Raw genomic sequence first — 27,542 nt, forward strand, 5'->3', positions numbered from 1 at the left:
GTCATTACTACTTGACTGTGCCTGCTACGGTGCGATAGGAATGTACTGGGTTTGTAAATATAGAGGCACACTGTGTTTGTATTATCGGCTGACAAAGATATGTAACTGAATGAGTCAACTTGTACCATATTCCCCCCCCTCCCTCCTGCTTTTTCTCCGCTGAGTACTGTGAATTACTACATGTCTCATTATTGTGAATAATAATGTATTTATTTATCAGGAGTGTAATTTGGTCTTCAGAGAATTTTAAGAATAGATTACATCGTCCATCTCAGGTTGTAGTGAATAGGATACAAAAAAAGATATAAAACTTCTCAGCGCACACTAACAAGTCTACACTACTATTAGGGGGGGCAAACCAACAGCTGCTATCTATGTAGCCTCACCCAATGGGAATCCTGAATGATATAAACCTGTAGCAGAGTAGAAGTAGTGAGAAGTGTGGATGTCATTTATTCAGTGACCTGATTTGGCATGAGTAATGTTTCTAAAAATGAAATAAGTGAAGAAATGAAGAGTTCTGTTCCAAAATGAAATATCCACTTGCTGAAAAACAATCACACCTACAGCGACATGTTCTGATTGGTCGTTTTTAGACATCCGTTTACCGAAAAAAGGTAGTTTGAAAGAGCAGATTCATACATGTAGAAATACAGATTTAGTTCAGTTATCAACTTTTTCTTTTTCAAAGTGGATAAACAACATTTTAGAATGAGGCTGTACACAAGAAATACTCAACACAATGATTCTGTTTGCTTGTCCAGTTTATTGGAAACAGAACTGCCAAGTTGTCATCTGTTAAACCCCTCGAGTGAAATAAAAAGGCATAGTTGAATTAAATAAAAGTATTTGTGATTGACTTGAGATGTACATTCTTTGTTTCAAGTGTGTAAATCATAAACAAATATATATACTGTATATGTTCTAATTACAATCATCACTTCATTGAGTTAAGTCCAAAGATGGCTGGATAACCCACTAATCTTGTTTGGTGATATACATTTCAAGCTTCACAAAATGCACCTTTTCTTCTCAGTAACTTGAATGATGAATACAACCTGCAACCCAAACATTTCCATCTTCACAGACAGCTCAGCATGATTAAAAACCAACACAACTGAAGCTGCAGAAATGGATAAATAGAGTAATAGAGTAGTGGGTCAAACCGGAAATGTATTTGGGCTCATAACTTCTACAGGTTGAGAGGACAGCTAAAATCATCCTGTGCTGTTTCTCAGTGAAATGACAGTAACTTGAGATGGGACCTTGAGTGTGTCCGTAAAGTTGAGGTCCAGCACCTGAAGCTGGGGTTGCTCAATGTGTTTACCTTATATGTGATTTGAAAGAAACTCGTATTTGGATTGTTTATCAAAAACATATTATCAAACTACTTTGTTTGATTTCATTTTTTGTTTTGTTGTTCTTTAATGCCTGTTCCCCTGTTTTGGTATGCCTCTGTAAATGATCAAGATCGATGATGATGATAAATGAGAGGTATCTGATGAAGACCCTCACGTGGCACTGACACTCCAGACCCCCGGCCGACTTCAATCTGACCCAAAGATACTCTGAGACCTCTGGACATGTAGCAACTTGAGCGGATGGATTTATGGATTATGAATCGGCTTCATAAAGACGAATGGAGGACGTTATGAGGTCAGTCAGAGGCTGGACGGCATGACGTCACACAGCAGTCTCCGTCCTTAGGCAACAATCATCAGTGGTACTCTCCACTCGCCGTAGGCCGGACACAAACAAACAAACACGGTTCCTGTGTCCCGTTGCTAACTTACAGCTAGCTTATGCTAACGTCTGTACAGTTGGTACTGTGGCTGTTTGGGGGCGAACAAACAAACGACCCCCCGGTCACATTCACCGGAATGATGCTAGGCGAAACGTATGCATCGCTGTGAGAAGGAATATGGCGTTTTATATCGGTTTTGTTTGTGTTTCTGCAAATAGACGGTTGCAGGTGGACTGGTGTTTACAGGTTTGTCTTTGCCATTGCATTCATGAACATTTCCACATTCCAGTACTAATACAAACTATAAATATAACTATACATTACATAACAGTTGATTATTGTTGTATGATTTTACTTTGACTGTCAGCTGTGTGGCGACTGCAGTGCTTTTATTGTCTCCTAGCTGCAGATATGCAGCCTCAATGGATGGCATCTGGGAAGAAGAGGAACCTTCTAGAGACCAAGTGAAGGAACATCTTCTCTGTGCTGAAGCTCTGAGGTAGGACATGCTTTCTCTCAGGATGAACAGCTGCTGGGTTTAATGTTGAGGGACTGAGTTCATTTGAAAGGGTCAGGTCACACAGAGTCCAGAATCTCAACAACATTGTCCACAGTAAGGACTAATCTGGTGGAACTGAGACACTGTGGACATTTCCTCAAACAAAATGTTCATGAGAAAAGACTTGACGGCTCACATGGTTGTGTTGTTAGCTCAGTGGTTACGTGTTTGCATGGGTTTAATTCCTGCTTGTGGTAGAGATATTTCCAGTGACAGGACTGTTACCTTGTGTGTGTTAGACCCAGGTTGTGTTGTGGTGTTTATGCTGAAGAAGTCTAATAGGACTATATGTAGTGATAGATCAGAGTGTAAGCTGCTGTCTTCCCTGTGTTACATCTTCTAAACCCCCCTGGTCAGGTGGCTGCTTTGGTGTTCAGAAGGTCGTAGTTTGAAGCCCTCGGCAGGTCTGCTGGGTTTGAAGGAGTGAACACACAAAGCAATGTGTGAAATGTTTCAGAGAATTAGTGCTGAAGCTGAATGTTCCGTTAGCTCACGACACTGATGGCAGCGTTAGTTTTAGAGTTGTTGGTAAGCTGTCAGAGAGGACGTGTGAGTGTGGTAGTCTTGGTGGTGTAGTGCTGTTGTTAGTTCTCATAAATCTCTGACAACGTTTAGCTGGTTCCATCTTCTCCACTCAGATGGCTTTTGAGTTTGACATTTTGTAGACAAAACACTGAAAAGAATGCAGCCAAGTGTGAAAGTAGATTGAAGTTCTTTCTGGTACTTCTAACCCCAACCTTCATCGCTTAATATTGTTCTCCTCCCGCCCTCAGCTTCATGCATCCCTGAACACACACGTTGCATTTGTTAACGCCTGTATGGCGTAGAAATAGATTAGAAATACTTGGCATCATGTATATAAAATCTAGAGCTGCAACAATTAATTGTTTAATCGATTAGTTGTCAACTCTTAAATTAATCGCCAACTATTTTGATAATTGATTAGTCAGTTTGAGTAATTGTTTAAGACAAAAGTCAAAATTCTCTGATCCAAGCCTCTTAAATGTGAATATTTTCCAGTTTCTTCTCTCCTCTGTGACAGTAAACTGAATATCTTTGAGTTGTGGACAAAGCAAGACATTTGAGGACGTCATCTTGGGCTTTTGGGAAACACTGATCCAGATTTTTCACCATTTTCTGACATTTTATAGACCAAACAACTAATCGATTAATCGAGAAAAAAATCAACAGATAAATTGACAATGAAAATAATCGTTAGTTGCAGCCCTAATAAAATCATTTATTTAAATTGTGAAAGTGCCACAGAATCGTTTGTGAAGGTTGACAAAACTTTTAAAGCCACACCACTTTGCTGGCAATTTTTGCCATAAACAATCCACAGCACTGAATATCAGGCAGTCAGCTGTAGGAGAAGTTGACGTTAGCCATGTGCCATAGAAATGTGATGGTGACGGGTTGTTTTATGTGGGTTTTGGCAGGCGGCCGCTGTTTTCACTACCGGCACTGAATCGTTTAGTGGTAGTGGGGTATCAGACCCCTTTCCCCCCTGGTTGCAGCCCTAATATTAATACGTATCACACATTTCTTTTGTTACGGTCTTTCTGTGTCAGCTGGATTGCAATGCAGCTGCATGCAGTTGACCTTAGGGTGCAGCTCAGATACTAAATGATGTCAACAAAACACGGCCTGTCCTCTGCTTGTGAGCTCCAGTTGTCAGCACTAGTAGCTTTACCGTGTGTCTCGGTGTCTTTTATTCCTCCTTGAGGGAAATAAATGGACCCAAATGTGTCGAAGCAGAACAATCCAATAAACTCTTGTTTTCTCTTGTTTTCTCCCCAGATGAGTGCAGAGTTTCCGGACCACAACGGAGAAGTTCCTTCACTCCATTCATGCCTTTTTCATACCGTACTCACTGTATACTCATAGTATTGTATGCCATGAAAAAAATTAATAAAAAAAGTAAGTAATAGTAGTAGTATGTAATATGTCAAAAAAAAAATCTCTGAAAAAGTCATACAAAATGTCAAAATGTGTTATTACATAGTTATTACATTGTAATAACACTGTTATAACATGTGTTATGTCAGAAAATCTGTCAAAAAAATGTAAATGATATTTTGTCCATTAAAAAAAAATAATTCTAAAAGTTGTTTTTTTTACCCCCCTCTTCAAATTTTTATTTTCTGCTGTGTTCTTTTCCCTACTCCTCTGAGTTCTCCTACTTTGGACTGTCCCTTTCTGAGTTGTCCTACTGTGCTCTCTTCCTTTGTCTCAGTTGTCCTACTGATCTCTGCGTACGCGTACTGTGGTCTCTTCCTTTCTCTGAGTTCTCTCCCTTTCTCTGATCCCTGCCTGTTCTTGTCTTAATACTTTCCTAATCTCTTCTTGCCTGCACTTCCTTTCCTAACCTCTCTTTCCTATCTAAGGGGCCTATCTAAGTGCACATACGCTGGCACCGAGCTGGTCTTGAACCCGACACCGGCGCCTTTAGTGTCGAGAACAAACCAACCGCGCCACCAACGCACGTACGCACGGAACAGTTCTCCGGGTGTATTTGTCTTTGTCATTCTGGGTGTAAAGCTCAAAATAAATGGACTGTCCCTGTGTTGAAACCCATGACCTTTGTGTCTTCCAACCAGTATTCCTTCACACTGAGCTATCAGATCTACAAGCAGCACCACTTTAGTTGTGCATTTGTCTTTGTATTTTGGGTGTGAAGCTCAAAATAAAATTGATCATCCCTGTGTTAGAACCTATGACCTTTGGGTCTTCCAGCCAGCATTCCTTCACACTGAGCTATCAGATCTGATGCAAGAAAGGCATCTGTTTAATTGTCTATTTGACTTCTTCATTTTAGGCGTTGGACCTTAAAATGTAGTGTGCCGTAAAAGAGTTGAACCCACAACCTTCTGAACAGATTACATGGTGTTCATCATGCTGTGCTACACCTGAAACTGGAAGTTTTCTGGTTGGAGGTTGTATTTAACGTTCACATCACTGAGGAGGGAAATTAAAAAGGAGATTTGACTGAGCTGGGATTTGAGCCTTCAACCTCACATTGTCACATCAGCATCTTATCCTGGTGAGCTATTCATCAGGCTGGGGACAAAAAAGTTTCGTTCTATTATTTGTTCTTCACACTACCGGGGAGAATCCTTGGACATTTTTAGCCAGACAGGGGAGGCAGGGGATAGATGCTAGATCGGATCCACTAGGCGCGTCAATGTTAAAGGACGTGCCTGATGGCCTGCCTTATATTGCCTCTGATTGGCTTACCCTGCTATCCTTACCCTATAACCGATCTCCACTCCTCACGCCTGAACCTATCTAGCATTTACCGGGAGGCATCAGCCTGTCCTGCTGAGCCACTTCTCTGTCTCATAATGAAAACTTTCAGGAGTGGGAGGGCACATGAATGACTGAATTAATGAGTGAACAAATGAAACCTTTATTGCCCCCAGGGGACTAAAATAGACTACACATCCTTTGTCCCACACAGCATTCAGCTGCTTATTAACAAGCTCAGACCATATGGTCCGAATTGGCACTCTTGGATTTGCATGGTGCTTTGAATGTTCATTATAGAGAGAGAAGTGGCTCAGCAGTTCAGGCTGATGCCTCCCGGTAAAAAGCTAGATCGCATCCACTAGACGTGGTTAGGTTCAGGCGTGAGGAGTGGAGATTGGTTATAGGGTAAGGATAACATGGTAAGCCAATCAGAGGCAATATAAGGCAGGCCACCAGGCACGTCCTTTAACATCGACACGTCTAGTGGATCTGATCTAGCATCTACCCTGGCTCCCCTTCTCTGAGTAAAGATATCCAAGGATTCTCCCCGGTAGTGTGAAGAACAAATAATAGAACAAAAACAAAATTTTTCCAAACCTGAGGAATAGCTCATCAGGATAAGATGCTGACATTGCAATCTGAGGTTGAAGGATGAAATCCCAGCTCAGTTGAAAGTTTTTTAAATGTCTCTCCTCCCGTGATGTGAACATTAAATACAACCTCCAACCAAACCATCCCTAGCATCACCTATAGCTCAACATGATAAATATCACAAGCTCCAAGGTCCAACACCCAAAATGAAGTCAAATACACAACTAGACAGGTGCAGGTTGTATCAGGTCTGATAGCTCAGTGTGATGGAATGCTGGTTGAAGGACACTAAGATCATGGGTTGCAACAGTCAATTTATTTTGAGCTTTACACCCAAAATACAAAGACAAATACACAACTAAACTGGTGTTGCTTGTAGATCTGATAGCTCAGTGTGAAGGAACGCTGGTTGGAAGACATTAAGGTCATAGGTTCCAACACAAGGACAGTCCATTTATTTTGAGCTTTACACCCAGAATGACAAAGACAAATACACCCGGCAAACTATTCCGTGCGTACGTGCGTTGGTGGCGTGGTTGGCTTGTTCTCGACACTAAAGGCGCTGGTGTCGGGTTCAAGACCAGCTCGGTGCCAGCGTATGTGCACTTAGATAGGCCCCTTAGATAGGAAAGAGGATTAAGACAAGAACAGGCAGAGATCAGAGAAAGGGAGGCACCAGAGCAGAAGAACTCAGAGAAAGGGAGAGACCAGAGTAGGGCAACTCAGAGGAAGACAGCCACTAGAGTAGGAAACCCAGAGCAGAGAAGGAAGAGATCAGAGTAGAAAATTATAATTTGGAGAAAACCCCCCCCTTTTTTTTTTTTTTTTTTTATGGACAAAAAAGAAAAGAAAATTACATCCACTTGTATGGCATGTACAACTGTGTAATAACACTTTTTGAAATTTTTTTGTGACCTTTTGATAGATTTTTTTTTTACATAATACATGTTGTAACAGTGTTATTACAATGTAATAACTATGTAATAACACTTTTTGACATTTTGTATGACTTTTTCAGAGATTTTTTTGACATATTACATACTACTACTATTACTTACTTTTTTTATTAATTTTTTTCATGGCATAGAATACTATGAGTATACAGTGAGTACGGTATGAAAAAGGCATGAATGGAGTGAAGGAACTTCTCCGTTGTGGTCCGGAAACTCTGCACTCATCTGGGGAGAAAACAAGAGAAAACAAGAGTTTATTGGATTGTTCTGCTTCGACACATTTGGGTCCATTTCTTTCCCTCAAGGAGGAATAAAAGACACCGAGACACACGGTAAAGCTACTAGTGCTGACAACTGGAGCTCACAAGCAGAGGACAGGCCGTGTTTTGTTGACATCATTTAGTATCTGAGCTGCACCCTAAGGTCAACTGCATGCAGCTGCATTGCAATCCAGCTGACACAGAAAGACCGTAACAAAAGAAATGTGTGATACGTATTAATATTAGGGCTGCAACCAGGGGGGAAAGGGGTCCGATACCCCACTACCACTAAACGATTCAGTGCCGGTACGCAGCAAGTGGGAACGGCAGCCGCCTGCCAAAACCCACATACAACAACCCGTCACCATCACATTTCCAACAAGAAAACACATTTTTTTTGTGGTTGGCTAACACATTACAGTACCAGCAAAGTGTTCTGATTTTAAAAGTTTCATTTCAATAAATAATTTGCTATACACCACACTCACAAGTCTTCTCTGACAGCTCTAACAACTCTAAAACACAGACCAAACAGTAGGGGTGGGAATCACAGAGACCACACGATACAATATTATCACAATACTTATGTCACAATGTGATATTATTGCGATTTTAAACATATTGCGATATTCTGCAATATATTGCAATTTATAACCTTTTTTCTAACTTCAAATTGAGTCCCCAAGGGAAAACTTTGTCAACATCTGTTTCATTTAAAATATACATTTCTCTGTTTGTTTATTCTAGTACCAAGTACCCCACTGAGTAACTGAATTGCCATTACTAGAATCTTTCAGCCATCTAAAATGAGATAATTTTGCTTAGCAATAACATATGTGCTGCCTGAGCAAGTGCATATGATCCATTGGATGAAGACAATTTCAACAATGGCAGTGATCTTTGTGCAGTTGGCTCACCGCCTGGTGCTGCAGCTCCTCGGTCTGCTGCAGGCCGGCCCCCTCTCTCTCCTCCCCCTCTGGGCTCCGTTGATGGCCAGCTCCTCCTGGAGCTTCTCATAGTCGTAATCCCATCATCCTGTAGAAATACTAATGTAAATTAGCTCAGTAATATCAAACCGTTCGAAAGTAACTACTGTTAGAAATGTTAACTCATGAATGTATATATGCCATATATACACTGAACTGTGGCAGTATATGTGCTCTGTTGGTGTTATTAAAGACTTTGGACACTAATGTCTGTGATGTAGGGCTGGGCAATATTTCAATATTATATCGATATTGTGATATGAGACTAAATATCGTCTTAGATTTTGAAGAATTGTAATATCGTTACATGGTAAGTTTAGTCTTTTCCTGGTTTTAAAGGCTGCATTACAGTAAAGTGGTGTCATTTTCTGAATTTACCAGACTGTTCTAGCTGTTCTATTATTTGCCTTTAACCACTTTAAATTAATTATAATAAATATAAATATAATTATATCCACATTATGATGGTTATTTATCTAAAATCTAAATGTGGAAGATATTTTGTGAAAGCACCAATTGTCAACCTAACAATATCGTTGCAATATCGACATCAAGGTGTTTGGTCAACAATATCGTGATATTTGATTTTCACCATATCGCCCAGCCCTACTGTGATGTCATTCCTTTAGAGTTACATGTTTGAAGCATGCTCCCGTCCTTCCATGCTCCCGTCACCTCCAAGTCAGAGGGCCGACTGTCAAACAGGGAGTGGAAGAATCCAATTTGATTGAGACAAAGCGGGACCCAGACTGTAGGCTACTAAGTGGGGTAGAGTACAGAGGGGGGTGTTTGGTCCTCAGGGTAAACTCAACTTTAATGTTAATACAGTACAAAGGTTTTCAATTTCGTTGTTTTTGCATGGACATATTGTGTGAATTAATTAAAGACAGCTTCGGAGATTTTTCTTAAAGGATTTAACTCACTTTAGGGTTCAGAGGCTTGTCTCCTGGCTTTAAAGACATAACTTTAAACTAGATTGAACTATCATCATTAAGAGAAGGCTTTCAATCTTGAGAGAAGTTCATGAATATGAATTTCATGGCAATCCATGCTGTAGATATCATAGATATCACAGGATAAGTGAAATATCCCGTGCAAAAAAAACTACTTGAGTCGGATATTTGGGGCCCTTTGTGAATTATAACACTTCTGGTGTGACTCAAGGCTGTAGGGTCTCTTTAACATTGTCTAGATGTCATATTACTGTGCAGTAAAAGTGTGCACCAAACTACAATTTTGCTGTCCAAAGAAAAAGTAAAGACAATTTGCCACCTGCACCCATCACCACTTAATGACTTCTTTAACTGTCACCGTGGAGGGTGCTGTTATATACGTCGGATTAAAATCTCATTAACTCAGAATGTGGTTCTCCACTGTTTCTTTACACTCCATTTAAAAAGGAAATCAGATGGTAAAAGCTGCATTAAAGCAGAGGATTTACCCACAGCTAGTGGATCTTGTACACAAACTCCCTGGCAGCATCAGAGACGTCAGCATCACGAAGCCCCTGGCGAGCTGTGGTGATGTGTCTCTACAGTCAAGGAGAGCCTGCAGGGCCTGATGTGGGTGTCCTTCCTGTGATCTCTGACCCAGAAGCCCTAAAACTCACCTTGGGGTGAACACTGACATTGGCTTCTATTCAAACTATTCAAACTAAAATATATGCATTCTTTTTTCTTTTTTAAATATGCACACCTCATCCACGTCTAATGGCATTGTTGCTCATCTGTTTTCCAGGGGAAACCTGTGCTTTTTCATTGTGAACCATATGCTAATACAGCGTATTAAATCATTTGAAGATGATGGAGGTTATCCACATACCAAAAAGACTTTTGCATGCACAGAGCATTTTATCACACAGTATTTTTGGTACAAAACAATCAAATATATAAAGATACTTAATGTAAAGAATATCAGAATCAGCTTGCTAAACACACAATGTTTAATCTGTGCACTTAGTCTTCTGTGTTTTTTTTTTTTTTTTACTTTTGTTTCTCCTTAGCTTAGCATAAAAACAGGAGAGCAGTTCATTAGAGTTGATGGTAGGGAGGTTTTGTTTCTGTTTACACTCTTTCTGCTAAGCCAAACTGGTATCAGCCCACTATTATATTATTGATATGATGCCTGATTTTAAACTTAACACATTTTTTAAATCTGACATGATACACATATGTTTAGATTCATTGTAACTTACTCTTGAGTGAGAATATAATTATCTTCGATGTCCATCGCGAGTACACGTCCGTAAATCCGTTTACATATCACAGGAAAAAAACGCTCCTTAAAACTCCAGAACTTGCCTGATAATCCGCACGTTTTTAAGTTTTCTTTATTAACAAAATAGCCCAGTGATGGTTGTCTGTACATCCATGGTACATGCAATAACAAACTACTAATAGCTAATTCGGCATCATTTAATGCTACCAATCCTCCAAAAATGTAAACGAATATCGGCAAAACTTGGCTCAAGTGGTACGTTAGCCCACAGCTAACTCGCTCACGGCAACATTACACTTCCTGTTTACATCCCCCAAAAGTCCCTAAATTATGGGAACTGTAGTTCCAAAACGTTTTGAAACTATTCCATCAGTATTTAAACTGTCTGTTCTTACTAGGGCAGTTTTGTTATTCTATTTGTTAATCTATTATTGTTACTTTTATAGATAATTAAATTACCGATATACAGTATTCTTGCAGCTTGCAGAACACAACGTGCTTTCATTAACTCCAGAGACTCCAGGCTCCCCTCTGTTCACATATCAACATAACGGCACATGTTTGCACAAACATTAAAGTCACATAAGCCTAAATAACAGAGCTCAGATTACACACACCACACTGAAAAAAACTATTACATTTCTGAACTAATTCCTTTCAATATCAGTGATTGTTAGTGGATCCTAATCACCTAATAATGGAAATATCCTCCTTCTAAGTGTGTAAAATGCATTAAATTAATGCTTTGAATCTCAGTGTTTGTCCTCATTGAAATGTTAATTCCAGAAAAACACCTTTTCGTATGTGCACACAGATATTGACTGAAAACCAATCAAGATTAATGTCTACACAAAGAACACACGCTATTATCTGTGTCTGTTAATCATCCTGCATGTACTGAAATACTGAGTGTGTGCATACTACTACCACAGCACTTCTTTCTTTCTTTTTTTCATTGAAACTGGAGAGTACAGCTGCCATCTATGTAGCCTCACCCAATGGGAATCCTGAATGATATAAACCTGTAGCAGAGTAGAAGTAGTGAGAAGTGTGGAAGTCATTTATTCAGTGACCTGATTTGGCATGAGTAATGTTTCTGAAAATGAAATAAGTGAAGAAATGAAGAGTTCTGTTCCAAAATGAAATATCCACTTGCTGAAAAACAATCACACCTACAGTGACATGTTCTGATTGGTCGTTTTTAGACATCCGTTTACCGAAAAAAGGTAGTTTGAAAGAGCAGATTCATACATGTAGAAATACAGATTTAGTTCAGTTATCAACTTTTTCTTTTTCAAAGTGGATAAACAACATTTTAGAATGAGGCTGTACACAAGAAATACTCAACACAATGATTCTGTTTGCTTGTCCAGTTTATTGGAAACAGAACTGCCAAGTTGTCATCTGTTAAACCCCTCGAGTGAAATAAAAAGGCATAGTTGAATTAAATAAAAGCATTTGTGACTGACTTGAGAAGTACATTCTTTGTTTAAGGTGTGTAAATCAAGAGTAAACAGTGACATGACGTGACAGAAACTAATACAGCAGTTTCCCTTGTGACCACTGCACGTGGATAGGAGCATCAGTAGCAAAACAAAAGCTGAGATAATAATATGCAGCTTGTATAAAAAGTTTTTCAGAGTTGCTTTTTTTCCCCATGATACACTCCGATCACCTTAGCTCCACTGAGCGAGATTTCTACAGGCACACAAATGTTGTAACTGAGGATTTGGTTTCAGTTGGTGCATGTGGACTTGATACGCACATCTCAACAACCGAGGTATATTTTCCTTAAAATACATTTTAGAAAACAAGACTACATCTTCATTTTGCAACTTTTCACTAAACCAATTCGTAAACATTAAAAAATGTCATTCTTGGTAATTTTTTTCCACCTCAAACACAGATATCAGTGGGAATTAAATCCACATAAGGTCATTTAGAAATCTATTTTATGACATGGTAACAGTTCTCCAGTGTTGAATCTTTTCCCATAAAACAATAATATATTGTTATAATATATCAATGCATTGTTATAATAAGCATAATATCGAAAATTCATCTGAATTCTCAAAACACACAACACACAAAGTTAAAAATAGATAGATTTTTCAGTGATATTTTAGTGTTAAGTTTATCAGTGTACTGCACAACAAAAGCATCTGATTTTGCATACAGTGATATCATCTGAAAATAAATACATTTTAATGCATCTTAGGCGCCGTTATTTGCAGATTTTATAGGACTTAAATAGCCCACCCACCCCAAAATAATCTAATTCTGTGTCCTACTTTAAAACTTTCTTCAAAAGAAAATGACAAAAAAACTAATGTTTTATCCTTAATGCATTTTTCTTGGCCTTGGACTTGTGATTGTGGAATCTTAACGACAGATGGGACTGAAAATAATTTCAAACGTGTCCTATTTTTACCCACACTACATTCAGAGCCAGTAGAATCTGGGATGAAGGTGAACGGATAAACATAAAGAGGCTGTTGGTGTCACAAAACCCACAAACAAACTGACTCTAGTCCAGGCTGTTACAGTGTAATGGCAGCATCGGCCCTCTCCAGAGACCAGTCGGCAGTCACATTTCAGTGTTGCTTGGACCATTAGACAGAAAACAGAGAATTAACAATAACTAAAAATAACATTATTTATTAAAGTTTGTGTGCGGAGGTCTGTATCACAAGCAAGTTCTACTTTGGATTACCTGGCTTCACTGAGCCTAGCATCAGTGATCTTGGCTCAAATGTTCGATTTCAATTTTTACTGAGCTGAAATTACAATGTGGGCTTTTTATCCATCCTCTGGTCAAAATTTCAATTTGCCCAATACTTTTATGTTTATGATCAAATACCTGCATACCTAATGACATTCCCATTAGCCTCAGCTGTGTGTTTGAGAATAACCAAATGTTAGCCATGTTTGAATATGGTTAATTTATACCAAAGTATACCTGCATCGTCATTGTAAGCAAGTTAGCATGCAGATGTTTGCATTTAGCTTAAAGCTGTGGTAGGCAATTTATTTTTACCATTGTTGGGCAAAAGTTCCATAATAACCTGTCAGCATGGTGGTCTGAGAGATAACTAGACTTCTGCACCTCCTTTGGTCTCTGTTTTTCTGGCTTTAGAAAATCTAGACAGTGAAGGGAGACTTTGGCCAATCACAGGTCATTTCAGAGAGAGAGCACGTTCCTATTGGCTGTTCTGCGCATACACTGCCTGTGTGACAGAGAGGGGAGAGCTGCAGGAAGAGGTCTCACTCTACTTCAAAGTCTGCCGTCCTTTCTGCTTTCTAACTCCTGCCGCTTTAAGTACAGCCTCAAATAGCTGCTAGCATGGCTCTAAACTCTTGTTTCCTAATAAAAGTATATTTTAATTACAATCATCAACTCACTGAGTTAGGTCCACAGATGGCTGGATAACCCGATAATCTTGCTTGGTGATACAGGCCCCTGGTGCAGCTTGAGCTTCAACTGATGTTTTTGTGTGAAAATACAGGCTCAGGGTCCTATCTTATCTCATACATACATAATGTCCAGTATATATATGTATGTATGTATGTATGTATGTATGTATGTATGTATGTATGTATGTATGTATGTATGTATGTATATATATATATATATATATATATATATATATATATATATATATATATATATATATATATACACACACATATACACACACACACACATACTGTACAGTCTTCATTTATATATGACAATCATGTGCTACGATGTTTAAACCACATTAAGCAGTAAATAGAGATTTGTTGTACATCCTGGGTCCCCTGTGGTGTGTACACACAGCAAACGGACACACGCCCAAACAAACACAAACACAGACTAACACAGAAAAATGCCAGTCCAAAATAGACCTGTAACCTAAACATTCTCTCCGCTTGACAGAAGCTACAATGACTGAAAGGTAACACAAACCACACAAGGTCTGCTGTGTGTATATGAGTGAGTAGCTCCACGTGTAGTGTTAACAGTCATTTACAAAGCCGCAGAGAGCGTTTTAACAATCGTCTCAACCAACTGGTTTTTTTTTTTCTTTTCCAGTGTAAAATAACACCTGCCAGTGTAACACAAATATGTATTAGCATGTGTGGATATGCACCCATCTCTTCTGGTTACAGAAATGCAGGCGCATTTGTGTGTGCATCAACGTGTGCGTGTGTTTTTTCACTGAGATGAAAACTTGCTGACATCCAGAACTTGTGAGAGAGAACACAGACACACACACACGCGCACACAGCTTTAGGCGTTGAGCAGCTCATCCGGGGAGCGTCCTATGGCGTCGGGGTTGGAGAGGGGGTCAAGGTCTGCAAACAGGTTGAACCAGGCAGACATGTCTTTGGATCCACCTGGAGTCGCTGCACGCACAAACGCACACATTTCGGAAGAAGAAAGTTTACGTTTAGCAACTGGTGTGTGGTGATTAGATTAATTGTTACCTTTGTCTGGAATATGTGAGGGGACTTAGCTGTAGCTTATATAAAAAATGACCAGAATCAATCGCTAGTTTTAAGAATGATGTTCATTTTTTGAATTATGGTCTTGTTGATTTTAAAATCGGCGATAAAGCAGGGGGTGTTTTAGGCCGTGGCTATGATGTGATTGCCAGTGAAAGTGTGTAACGTAACGTAGAGTGTAAGGGCTCCTCCCTCACTCCTCCTTCCCGTCTAAAATCGTCACATCCGCAACCAGGATGGCTGCGCCCGTAACGACAAACTCGACGACTCATAGCAGATCTCCACAAACCAATGGGTGACGTCACACATGCTCTGTCCATTAATATTATACAGTCTATGGTTTGTACAACTTTCCCCCATCACCTGCAACTATAGACAACATGCCGCTGCAGCCTTGTGGCCTGTATGAGTAACTGCAGCAATAATCTCTTTTTTACTGTATGCTTTTAACTATATAATTAACTGCATTACTTAATAACTATATGAGATTCTGTAACATGAACTATAGATACAAAATCATGTACAACTAACATGATGAGGATGATACGCAGTGTCAAAATCTAGTGTGAAGACTATTATTTCAGCTGGTATTTTGCTTAGATGGTGCATATTCCTAAAACTATTTCGGTGTAATAAAACTACCACAGCAAACCTGGGGGCTGTGTAATATTCCAGGACTAATGTATACGACAAGTTCACAAAAACACAAGTAGAGGCAAGAGCCCAGATAGGGAAAGAGCATACCATTTGGTGCTGAACTTGGAGCCGGCTGAGCTGATTGGTTCTGACCAGGAGGAGGCTGCAGGGGCGGAGCTTGGAACATAGGTGGGGTTGCCCAGCCTAGAAGACAAAGCAGGGTTAAGAAGAGTAATGGAAGTGACGGGTCAGTGTGCTAGCAGTGAGCTAACCCTTCCAGCAGAGGGCAGTGTAGCTGACCTGTAGAGCTCAGACTGTGATCCAGCAGATGGGAGGGCAGGAAGCCTGTGGGGCTGGGGGGGTTTGAGGGCAGACATGCTGCTGCTGGGCCACTGCTTGCTGATGGTCCACTACTTGCTGCTCCCGTGCTCGGTAGAGGATTGCTGGGAGGCTCAAACAGCCCAAAAGCATCCTGCCACTCTCTGCTGAACTCGTCGCTGGCCCCCCCGTCCGGGCTGAGGAGGTCTTTTAGAAAAGCCATGTCGCCCCGTTCGCCATCTTCCTCTTCCGGTCTCAGCCCTGTCCCAGCAGGGTGGGGTGGACCAGAGAGCAGAGCCCCACCTAGAGGGAAGGGAGAAAGACAGGAGGGGTGCTGTATTAGACCAGAGGCAAATACATCCCAGTTGATTCTGAAAGGATGTGTCTGAGCACCAGTGTGTTATAAACAGAAATTCAGATTACATCAATGAAAATTATTCACTTGCATCATTTTCATTCTTCTATTTACAGACATGAGTGACTGCAATTTCCAAAATGTGTACGAAAAAGCTATTGCTTTAAGCAGATCACATCTTAACAATAGAAATACAGCTGCCATAACTTCACTGTAAATGGTGAAAGAAGTGAGTATCAGAAGTGAAGAAGATGCTTGACTGTTTATCCTAAACGACAAGTGAAGGAAACAAAGCCTCTCACACCAGACATGCAGACTGAATCCAGATCCAAAGTGCAAAAGGAAGAAGAGTTCAAATCCCAAGTAAGGGGAATGTGTGCCACAACCAAGCAAAGTGAAACAGGAATGCAGAGAACCAGCGAGGCAGCCTGAAGTCAGAATTCACAGGTAGAAGAAACAGGAGACAGCAGGCCAGTTTACCGGTGGCAGGCAGCTGTAACTGGAGGCTTCCGAAGCCCCAGAGCTCATTCGGGTCTCCGCCCTGAGCAGGAGGCAGGAGCTGGGGCTGGAGAGGGACATTTTCTGGAGCTGGGAGCTGGGACTGTGGCAGACTACAGGCCATGAGCATCAGGTCGTCATGAGAGTCCGCTGACAGTCCTCGGAGGTTGTGCAGGGCTGAGATAGGTGTGGTGGTGTTTTGGTGCACTAAGATAATAAAGCCAACAGGCATCCAGTCCACAGTCAGCAACAACAATCCCAGTATACACATCCATGCTATTTACACAAGTGCTGGTTATGGAAAATGCCAAGCAATACCATCTCTGTAGAGGTTCTCAACACACACACACACACACACACACACACACACACACACACACACACACACACACACACACACACACACACACACACACACACACTCTCTCTCACCACTGTCACTGGTTTGGCTCTGTCCATCACTGCTGTGAGTGGGGTCTGGAAAGGACATCACACCACAAACAGCAGGATGACACTCAATGTTTTGACAATGTGACATTAACAGAAATATACAGCCCAAATAACGTGCATGCAGTCAAAATGTGGCTTCTTACATTACAGTACCTTATACTTTTCTGTTTTTGTTTCGATTTTTGTAGGTGTTCATATTGCAAATTTCATTTATCCTGCAAAAGGCCATCACTCAATACATTCAACTCATTTCAAAAGTAAATTAATTTATCAACTCCAGTAGGGGCAACAACTAACCTATTATTTTTTTGTCTGTAATTGTTGACCCCATTTCTGTTCTACATTATTTTATCGGTTTCATTTAAAATACTATAAAAAAGTGTAATAAAACATTTTCTTTTATAAATATATAAACCACTTCATCACTGCCACCACAATAGTATTTCCTGTCCTTTCTTTCACCCAAAAGTAAATCAATAGTAAAGTTAAATAGCCTTTGCATCATTTTCACTGTTCACCTTGTACCTCTAATCAAGTCAACAGTTGTGTAAAATACTGTACATTTAAAAAAAGATATATAGCTTTCATAACATTCTACAGTAAAGACAAATAATCCATACAAAAAAAATCATGTCGTTAGGGACTCAGAATTGCTTCTGGACACATTGTTTCATTAGTTTCAAATCTGATATTTGCACTTACAATACACAAAACTCTCTTAGCATGGTGCAATCATTCGCTACATGTGATGTCTTCACAGGTTCTATGTCTTTCTGTCCAGAAGAATGACCAGGCTCAGTCAATTTGAGGATCATGATTATTTTTCAAGGACTGTGCCAAATTAACTAAGAAAAATTGTAAACATTTCACTTGTGTTTAAGCCTACAGGGGGCAGCACATACCTGCACCAGAGGCACTTCCTGATGGCTTGTCGTCATCCAAGGACACCAGACTGAGGTAGGAGGAAGGAGGAATGGAGGAGGGGAAAAAAAACGAGAATTATCTAGCTGGCAAGACATGGTTTTGCTATTTTTAGCGCTGCAGTAGCCTCTATTTGATTTGGAGCGGCAGTCTCAGGTTCACTATTCTAAAGCCCTCAGCTACCACATGGATCACTACTGATCATCATGTATAAAAGCTGCCACACACACACTTACTTGTGAGTGAACATGGGCATGACATTGGCCTCATGTTGGATGAAGACATAGCTGAGGTGATAGTGTGCAAAAATACAGACAGGACAGAGCAGACCGTGGAGTGAAATTATAGAGATGGAAAATGCCTGACAACAAAGGAGTGTGTGTGTGTGAGAGAATGAATAAGGACAGGGCAGAAGAGAGTAGTGGCATGAAAACAGAGACACATGGCATGGCAGGATACACGAGAATCTGTTAGAACTGGGTTTAAGAACACACAACATACTACATTGGATTTCATTTCAGTGCGTGTGTTTTCTCACCTGTCTGTGTTGCTCTGTAGAGCCTTCTGCTTCTTATCCTCTCGTTTTTGTGCATCTGTTATTTCCTCCAGTGGATCACGCAGGTCCTATAGGAGGGAAAAATACAGTTAAATATAACATAAAGACATGTATTAACAGATATCTCCAGCTGAGAGGACTGCTATAAATACAGTTGGGTATTCATACTGTGTTGTTGCTGTCCACTTAGAATTGCACAAATTTGAAGTACCTTGAGTGTGGTGAATTGGTATGGTACATGTCCCTGAAAGGCCTCATGGATTCCTGACATGGTGTGGGCCGTCTTCTCCCAGAAGTGGAGCAGAGTGGTCTGTCATAACAGGAAAGAAAGACATATTGAATAAATGGCAAAGACAAGCAAGACAAACAAGCCGATAGACCGATCAGGATACTTGATAGGAGTACTGGTGACTCTCTCTGATTACTCCCTCCTGAAGAGTCATTCTTAAAGCATACTACATATGGTACATTAAGCATGGGCTAACAGAGACATACCTGGTAGGTACAGAGGGAGTGGGAAAGCATGTTGCAGCGGCTTGCTCCCAGCATGTCAACCTTCTGACACACATCGTTCTTCAGCTTCTCAAACTGGCTCTTTGTCCCTCTGACCTGGGTTTGGACCTGGCAACAGAGAAATAAAAACAAGACAATGAAAAACATACACTCATACTTTAAGTTTAGAGTGACATCCCGCACCGTGATACACCCAAACAAGCATCTTCCGACCTTGCGGAACTTTTCCAGCTGTTTGTAGGTGTCTGGGTCCAGTTCCTGGGAGACATCTTTCATCCAGAGCAGAGCTCCTCTGTACTCGGTGCGGGCCTTCTCCATACGACTGACTGTCAGTAGCGTGTCAGCGATGGCTCGCCGCCTGAACGTCTCCACTTCCTGGTGCAAACGGCGCAGTGGCGGGCAAAGTGCCATCCTGTGAGAAAAGGCAGATACAATTTCATATAAAAAAAAAAAAAAAAAAAAAAAAAAAAGGTATTTAGAAAGATATTTCAGAGCAAAAATAAGCAGGCAGCGCACTTATTCCCTTCAGAGTTTAAGATAGTTTAGAATGCACCATATATTCGTCACTTTAACATGAACACATGATCATTGCTCATCATTATTTTCCGCTGCTGACCTCTGCTTGGCGGAGGTGCACAGGGCCTTGCTGGTGGCGTCCATCATGTTGCCAGCTGTTGTGCGATCGTGTTCTGCCTGGAAGCGCAGGAACAGGCCAAGCTCGTTCTCCTCCTGAGACAAGCCTGGAGAAAGAGCTCAACAGTTCAAGTCCCATATGTACACAAAGGACAAAATGGCTTAAAGCGTAACTCTCACCAAAATGCAACCTAGGGTCTTTTTGTGAATGTACCCGAGTCAAACTTTAGTTTAAAAGCATATTTAGGACGGAATCGCCATTTTTAAGATTTATCGTATTCTCATTTTTGGGTCAAATGGCCTTTTGAATAGGAGTGCTAGGAGCACTTTTATGCTAGCCTCAAAATAGCTATTTTTAAAACACTAAGAAGTGATTTAAGTGAGTGATATCATTACATAGTTGACTTCCTCATACCATGACTGTAGTGGTAAGGACATAGTTCAAAACTTATTTTGAGTAGTGAAGACCAGGGCCTTTAAGGCTGATATGATCGTAAAATCCCTCTCACGAACCATCTTGAGCTTTAGAAGTGTTATGTAGATTTTGCTGCACCTATATCCAACAAATCTGAAACCCTAAGAATATACATTTGTTGATTTTGCTATACTACAGGCAAAAAGGACTATAGCTCTCATCTGGAAGAAAATATAGGTACCTACAATTGGTGCTTGGATCAAGACTATGGCGCAATGTATGTCCATAGAGAGACTGACATATATATTGAGAGGCAAATTGGGGGTGTATGAGAAAATCTGGAGGCCATTTGACCGGTTTGTAAAAGAAGAAGACATAGGGGAGCTGCTACTGCCATACTGTCATATAAATATAATTAGCCTTTTGTTTTTTGATTGATGTAGTACGGCATAGGTTGAAAGAGAAATTTTGTTGTGGGTTGGGACGGGGGTGGTTATCGAAAATTGTAAATTGTTAAAAATAAAAATAATTAGTGTTTTGCAAAAGCATTGTATGTGTACATTTATTGTTATCAGGAAACAGCCTAAATGTGTCATATCTGGGACCAAAACAGCAACATGATCACAAACACAAAAAAATGCCTCTTGACTAATCTGACATGTAACGTCTGAAATAACTACCCCCTGTGGACCTTTTTGACAGCAGACATTTTGACTTGTCATAGTAGGAAAAGCACAGCTGAAATTAATAACCTTAACAATGGCTCAATTCCATCAAGTGTCCCAGTGAGCTATCTCAGTGAGTCAGCATGCACAATACCAGGACCTCTCCTAAGTGGAATGCAGCCATCATTAATGGTTTTGAATACACCTGTGCTTTTCTTACTATGACATGTCAACATGTCTGCCGTGAAAAAGGTCTATTGTTAGTCGGCGAAGAGATACCATGTAAAAGGTGTAGTTTTGGCTGTCACTCACGTGTGATCCTGTGCTGGTACTTCTCGATGACCTTCAGCAGCTCTGTGCACGTGTACTGAACAGAGCGGAAAAACTGCAGAGACAAATGGGCCCGATTAGAATACTTCACACACGAACTAGGTTACTATGAAAGTCTCATCTTGAGACCTTTTCTCAGAACAGTTCCATTTTAAAGCATTGTGTAGTTTGGAGATGTTCTGCCACTACAACCTCTCACTTAATTAACACAACATCTTTTTTTTCTCTTTATGCTCTCTGTCTGGCAGTCAGCCCCCTCTCTTCCCATCTGGCAGACAACAACAGTGACTAAATGATGAGTGTGTGTCGTAGCAACACAAGGCCACTCCTGTACTGCTGTCTGATAGAAAGGGAAGATTGAAGCATAAAGGGGTCACTTCGACTTTAAAAATTACATCAGATTTATAAAGAGATTTTCTTTTCTTTTTTAAAAGATTATTTTTTGGGGCATTTTTTCGCTTTATTAGATAGTGACAGTGGATAGACAGGAAAAGTGGGAGAGAGATGGGGGATAAGACGCAGCAAAGGGCCGCAGGTCGGACTCGAACCTGGGGCCGCTGCAAAGGACTCAGCCTACGTGGGGCGCACGCTCTTACTGGATGAACTAGCGGTCGCCCCTACAAAGAGCTTTTCAAAGTCCTCAAAAAACGGTTTACATAATAGGATACAAATAGAAACGCCTTTTAGAGACTGCTAGGGATCAGAGTACACAGCATTTGAGCGCAGGAAGAGCGTGTGAGATCACAGAATCATCAGCCACGATGAGACATATACTCAATATGGCAGACAGAGTGGGGTTCAGTAAAGTCAACCTCTTTTCAGTTACAGCTCATGTAAGACCTTCTCCTCTTTATCCTGGTAAAGCACAGCTGTAAATAAAATAAATAAATAATGATGGCTGATTTCTATTCAGCTGCTCCAGTGTCAGGGCGCTCGTATTGTTTATGCTGACTCACTGTCACACTGTCATGACTTACAGGGACACTTTAATAGAACTATTGTCATAACCTGTTTTTCCTACTGTGACAAGTCAAAATGTCTGCTGGAATAAAAGACCTACTAAACAGCAGCTAAGCCAAATGTATGAGGAGCTGGGCCACACGCAATCTGCGGCTGCAGAATTCCACAGAATTTTCCACAGATTTTAAAGTGCTCATATTATGCTCATTTTCAGGTTCATAATTGTATTTAGAGGTTATATCAGAATAGGTTTACATGGTTTCATTTAAAAAAAACACCATATATTTGTTGTACTGCACATTGCTGCAGCTCCTCTTTTCACCCTGTGTGTTGAGCTCTCTGTTTTAGCTCCAGAGTGAGGCATCTCACTTCTGTTCCATCTTTGTTGGGAGTCGCACATGCTCAGTACTAGGTAAGGACTACTAGCCAGTCAGAAGCAGAGTATGAGGGCGTGCCATGCTAGCAGCTAGGTGAGCATTATAACGTGTGTTCCAAAGTGACCACGTTTGTCTCTGAAGTAAAGGCTGGACTACAATAGAGCTGTTTGGAGCAGTTTGTGAACAGTGTTTTCTGTTGGAGATAGTAAGTCCCTTTGGGGTGGACTTTGGGCTTTTTCACTTTGTAAACCGATTACATGCACAATAAAGGAAAGGGAAAAAAAACAAAAAGCATAATAATATGAGCACTTTAAACTAATTAAAAAATATAAAAACTAAACTCAGAATGTTAACACATCTCTACCCTAAGATAAAAAAAAACAACAACAGTCGGCTACATTCAGCAGATAATCATTTTGCATCACTGAGCGCTGAAGAAAAAAATCTTCAGATTCTGTTTGGGTCTGACGTGGAGGTTACTTCATAACTTTGTCCTACACAAGTGATTCAGAGGAACTCCCTATTCAAATGCTGTAGGTTGGCCTGGAAAATGTTCAATGGTTTGGTCTGCATGTAGCATTAAGCTAAGCTAATGACTTCAGACTTTGTTATTCAGTGGAAACGTATAAAGAAGAGTAGAGTGCTGCCCGCTTCTTCTCCCTGCACCCAGGCAGACTTAAGACTGTAATAGAGCAGAGGGAGGAGGTGACTTGAACTTGCAGTTACTGATTAACTAAGAATAAACAGTCACTACCTTCTTTCTGTCTGCCTCAGCAGTGGCCAAACACCTGGCTGTGTCAGATCTCTGGCTGGCTGTGTACAGGCCACCGCTCCTGCATACTTCTTTTTAATGTTTATTAGTGAGATGATGACTCCGATCACCTCGATTCATCGAGATCATGTTGATCTAATGGCAGCTGCTCTGTCTGAGTCACAGCAATATGGCAGGGGAAAAAACAGAGGCAGATGGAGATAAACATCCACGCCTGCATTTGTGCACACACATCGCTACATTCAGTTGTTTTTCAAATTTGAGATTTTCTGTAAGTTTCCTTCATCACCCAGACAAAGAAAAAAAGACACTGATGAAAGACAAAGGATATAACAGAATAATGATTCAATAAGGACACATTCCCTTTCAACTGGAAGAAATTGTAAAATAGTACTGATGCTTGAAAAATGACACACATATGTCAGCTTTCAAAAGCGTATAGCAAACATTGACAAAATCTGATCTGATATTTCATTTAAGTAGCTCACAGGTCAAAAAAGCAAACGCAGCCGAGATGAAATTTGAACATATGCTGAGGCAATGTTGTGATAAAAACCAGATAAAACAAGGATAACTGTAAGGCTGCCGTTCAGAAGCGGCTCCAAATCTAATCTGCCCTGGTGGTTTTAGTGCTCTGCTGCTCCGCAGAGGGCTGAGTCAAGAGGACATTTATGAAGGTGATAGAGAAAGAGCAACAACACCAAAAAAGCAACAAGACAGATCGGCTCTTCAAAAATCTGATCTGAATATACTCTCTGTAAATGTCAGAAGCGTGGGATCCCTGTATGTGGTTCTGCTTCTACCAGTCTTTCCCCTCTTTTCTGAGTTTGTCTCCATCTCTCTGGGGATGAATGGAGGCACAATGAGAGCAGGAGGACAGAAGAGGCCTGATCTTGTTCCAGAGCGAACAAAAGCCTCCCAGTGTGTCTCTAGCTGCTCAGTGTAACTCTACCACGTCCCTGTCTCACAGGACCAGACAGTCAGACAGCCTGTCACAGCTACCGTAAATGCCAGTCAGGTTTTAGCCAATCCAAACTGTCCGTTCTCATGTGTTGCACCGGTGAGACATGACTGAGAGGCAAAGGAACAAACTGTACCCTCTTTTGACATCATTTCCCACAGCTGTGATGTGGTGTGACACAGCTTACTTATAATTAGAACTCTTATAATTAGACAGCAAGAAAAGCTCTCTGCAAACAATGGACCACTTGTACCAACATACTGCTGATGTTCTGAAAAACCTCTCTTTGTGTTCATTCTGCAGATACATAGTCCCTTACAATGACACACAATGAAAACATACATGTTGTAGTTTACAACAGTGAACAAAAGTGTACATGAATGTGTGCTCCTTTCCAAAATATCTCACAAGCAACATTTTATTTGTAGGAGCATATGCTGCAGAAATGGATGACAGACTAGTGTGAATTAAAAAAAAAAACTTCAGTGGATATATACAACTTTAACTACCAATGGGTAACAGTAAATTGCTGCTTACACATTGATGCATCAGTATCAATAATCTAATAATGTTGTGTGTAATAATATATCAGCCACAGAGGGGCATGCCGCATGTTTACTTAAGTAGGACTTTGAATGCAGCGCCTTTACTTGCAATGGAGAGGTGGCATGGAGTGCAAGCTTTAGCTGCTCAGCCACCATTGGTAAATAGGTGAGGTAAGGTTGGGTAGAAAGGAGCTATATAAATGCAGTCCACTCATACGAGAAGGTTCTGAGAAGAAATTATCTTTGTGAAGCGTTTGGTATCATTATACTTTACTGCTGTGCTTTCAACTGAAGCTATGGTTATAGCAGAATGAAATACTCTCCCGCAGTTATCGAATAGAAAAGGACAAATAATAATGCTTAGTAAAGGGCCACAAGAGGTAGAAAGCCCCTTGGAAATGATGACACAATGGCAGATAGAGTGGTGAGTGTTTACAGGAGAACAAAAACAATAATCAGAAGGAACATTTACATAACTGGATAAATGGATAACAATAGGTTTAGCATGACGGATTGGTGGAAGAACACATGGAAATAAATCTTATGGTTTTGCAACTAAAAATGTAATGTAATAGTACAGGGGTCTTCTATGATTTTTAGGCCATGGACCCCTTAGTTCAAAGAAAGACAGAGCAGGGACCCTCTACTAGGTATTATAACAAATTGAGCTGCATATTAAACTGGGCCTACAATAATGTGTATTGCGGCCTAAAGCCTTTTATGATGCATCGAATACTAAGCTATTAAGATAATAACTGACATATTCATATATTTATACATCATGTTTTAATGTAGCACAGTTTCTGTGGATGTCTACCTTACCTACAGGCCAGTAAGCATCTCTTATGTTATCATCAATGTTGTGTACACTTAAAAACGATTTATCTTTGCTAATAATATGATGGACTCATGTGACATATTTTAACTTTTGGAAAACATTTTTTTAAATGATTAAAGAATAACTTGGTGCCCCCCCCCCCTGCAGTAACTCTGAGGACTGCATAAGGGGTCCCAGACAGCCTATTGAAGATCTCTGCTTTAGTTCATCTCTCCTCTCCTACCTCAAGCTTGGCATCCAGGTCAGCGTCTGAGGCCACGACGTACTCATCCTCCTTCTTGCCCGTGGCTTTGATGAGGACCTGCTTGGTCTTCCAGAACTTCTTCTGCATGCGAGCCATGACCGAGCTGTCCTCAGTGAGCAGAGCCCTGCCACCGCTCAGCATGTCCCCTGCAAACCTGGAGCCCAGACATAACAACAGTGTTTCATATCATCTTAATAATGGTATTGATGTTAACAGTTATGTGTAGCTAAACATGGATTTTACACATACCCGTCCATCACTGGATATCAGCCTTTATCTCTTCTGAAAACAAAATAAATATAGAGATGATGTTTACACTGAGGGTGAAGAAGGATAAAAGCATGAGGATTAAAAAATGGCATAAAAGTATAAAATAATATAAGACCCATTTGGCTTTGATATGTTTTCCTTATTTGTGGTCCTCACACAGAAAGACATGACCAGGCATTTGTACTTGATTGAAGACTGCAGACTGTGTTAGCTAGGTAAGATTTTGTGTAAAACTGACTCAAAGTGACTAATGTCTAATGTCAGTGACAGCCATGCTCTAACAATGAATGAAAAAGGCGAACTGAAAAAAATGAACTGCAGCTGCTTTTCCTGTTGAATTTCGCTGGGATACATAGAAGGCAAAACAGCAAGCAATAAAACAGAGCTGACAGTTGTTCCCCCAGTAAATGATTATCGAGTTATAGGCGGTTATCAAAGATGACATCTGTGGCTGGACGAAAACTCATCGGTGCTAAAGGCTAAAAAGCTAATCTAATAGTGTTGTTGGAGCAGAGATCATCTGTTACTTCAAGGAGTCAGAGAATCGAGAGCCAGCTGGCTGAAGAGCAGGTGTTCAGTTACAAGAAAGACTGCCTTGATGGCCCGGAAAGAAAAAGCAACGGTATGTGTCATTCTGACATGTATCGATACTATAACTAAATTGATGACAAGGATGAAAAGTAGAAAGAAACCTAACGGTAGTCGGAAAAACCCTGGCAGAAAGCGTCAGTGAAAGAGCTGGCTGCTAGCAGCAGTTTAGCTCGTAGCAAATGTCGTGGCAAGAGCAGTAACGTTAATGCCTTGAAAACATTTGACTAAGCGACGAGGCAATTCAACAAGCCCGGTTTTTCTATTATGGTCAGATCATTTAAGAAGGGGAATATACCTTTACCTTGCTTTTAGTTTTGTGCAGCACTCGGAGCATCTATGCAGCGCGGCTCGACTAGCCTCCTCTGCCAATAACTGCCGACATAACGTGAGTCAGAGAAACAGGATATGCAAAATACCTTCAGCGCTGTTTGGACACACGGGGTCGCTGCTGATCAGGCCACACCGAAGATCGTCTATTAAAATGAGGAGCCGCTCACAGCTAATAACACACATTACACATGGCCTTAAACCCAATCACCAGTTGAAATAACTCCCTTAAATTCAGTGTGTTGCCGTTTTCTTTCTAGGTCAGAAGAAAACAGGGAAGATTTGTATGTGGAACCTTTTCTGGTATTTTTCATCATATA

At 40.6% G+C, this 27,542-nt stretch overlaps 1 protein-coding gene and 2 long non-coding RNA genes across 7 annotated transcripts; 1 reads left to right on the forward strand and 2 right to left on the reverse strand.

Moving 5' to 3' along the window:
* Positions 1–2,072: 2,072 nt before the first annotated feature.
* Positions 2,073–4,247, forward strand: LOC116044517. The gene is made up of 2 exons (XR_004103689.2): positions 2,073–2,243; positions 4,104–4,247. It is a non-coding gene; the product is annotated as an uncharacterized LOC116044517 (long non-coding RNA).
* A 2,930-nt stretch (positions 4,248–7,177) lies between these two features.
* On the reverse strand, positions 7,178–8,552 carry LOC116044524. The gene is made up of 2 exons (XR_004103696.2): positions 8,274–8,552; positions 7,178–7,321 (listed from the first exon to the last, which is right to left on the reverse strand). It is a non-coding gene; the product is annotated as an uncharacterized LOC116044524 (long non-coding RNA).
* Positions 8,553–10,404: 1,852 nt separating this feature from the next.
* Positions 10,405–27,326, reverse strand: ical1 (islet cell autoantigen 1-like). 5 transcript variants are annotated; one of them, XM_035998705.1, is made up of 16 exons: positions 27,197–27,325; positions 26,284–26,316; positions 26,014–26,188; positions 21,320–21,392; positions 19,911–20,034; positions 19,508–19,706; positions 19,277–19,402; positions 18,993–19,091; positions 18,764–18,849; positions 18,207–18,256; positions 17,287–17,331; positions 16,837–17,031; positions 15,984–16,304; positions 15,792–15,887; positions 14,317–14,948; positions 11,915–13,126 (listed from the first exon to the last, which is right to left on the reverse strand). In XM_035998705.1, exons 2-15 carry the CDS (start codon positions 26,289–26,291, stop codon positions 14,833–14,835), a joined length of 1,713 nt encoding a protein of 570 aa, XP_035854598.1. In that variant the 5' UTR covers positions 26,292–26,316; positions 27,197–27,325; the 3' UTR covers positions 11,915–13,126; positions 14,317–14,832. The 5 variants fall into 5 exon arrangements, with proteins under 5 accessions (XP_035854601.1, XP_035854598.1, XP_031147599.1 ...); XM_031291739.2 differs by having other exon boundaries at positions 16,837–17,061; XM_035998706.1 differs by lacking the exon at positions 16,837–17,031 and having other exon boundaries at positions 27,197–27,324.
* Positions 27,327–27,542: the final 216 nt, after the last annotated feature.

This window comes from Sander lucioperca, chromosome 24, assembly GCF_008315115.2.
Source record: "Sander lucioperca isolate FBNREF2018 chromosome 24, SLUC_FBN_1.2, whole genome shotgun sequence".
In the NCBI taxonomy this organism is placed as follows: Eukaryota; Metazoa; Chordata; class Actinopteri; order Perciformes; family Percidae; genus Sander; species Sander lucioperca.

What these genes read in the sequence shown, in the direction of transcription:
- ical1 (XM_031291739.2), bottom strand. An exon ending in ACCTGGATGCCAAGCTTGAG is followed by an intron (nt 21,393 to 26,013) that starts GTAGGAGAGGAG and finishes TTGTCTCTGCAG; the next exon opens with TTTTTCCGCTCTGTTCAGTA. An exon ending in AGGAAGTGCCTCTGGTGCAG is followed by an intron (nt 17,332 to 18,206) that starts GTATGTGCTGCC and finishes TGTCCTTTCCAG; the next exon opens with ACCCCACTCACAGCAGTGAT.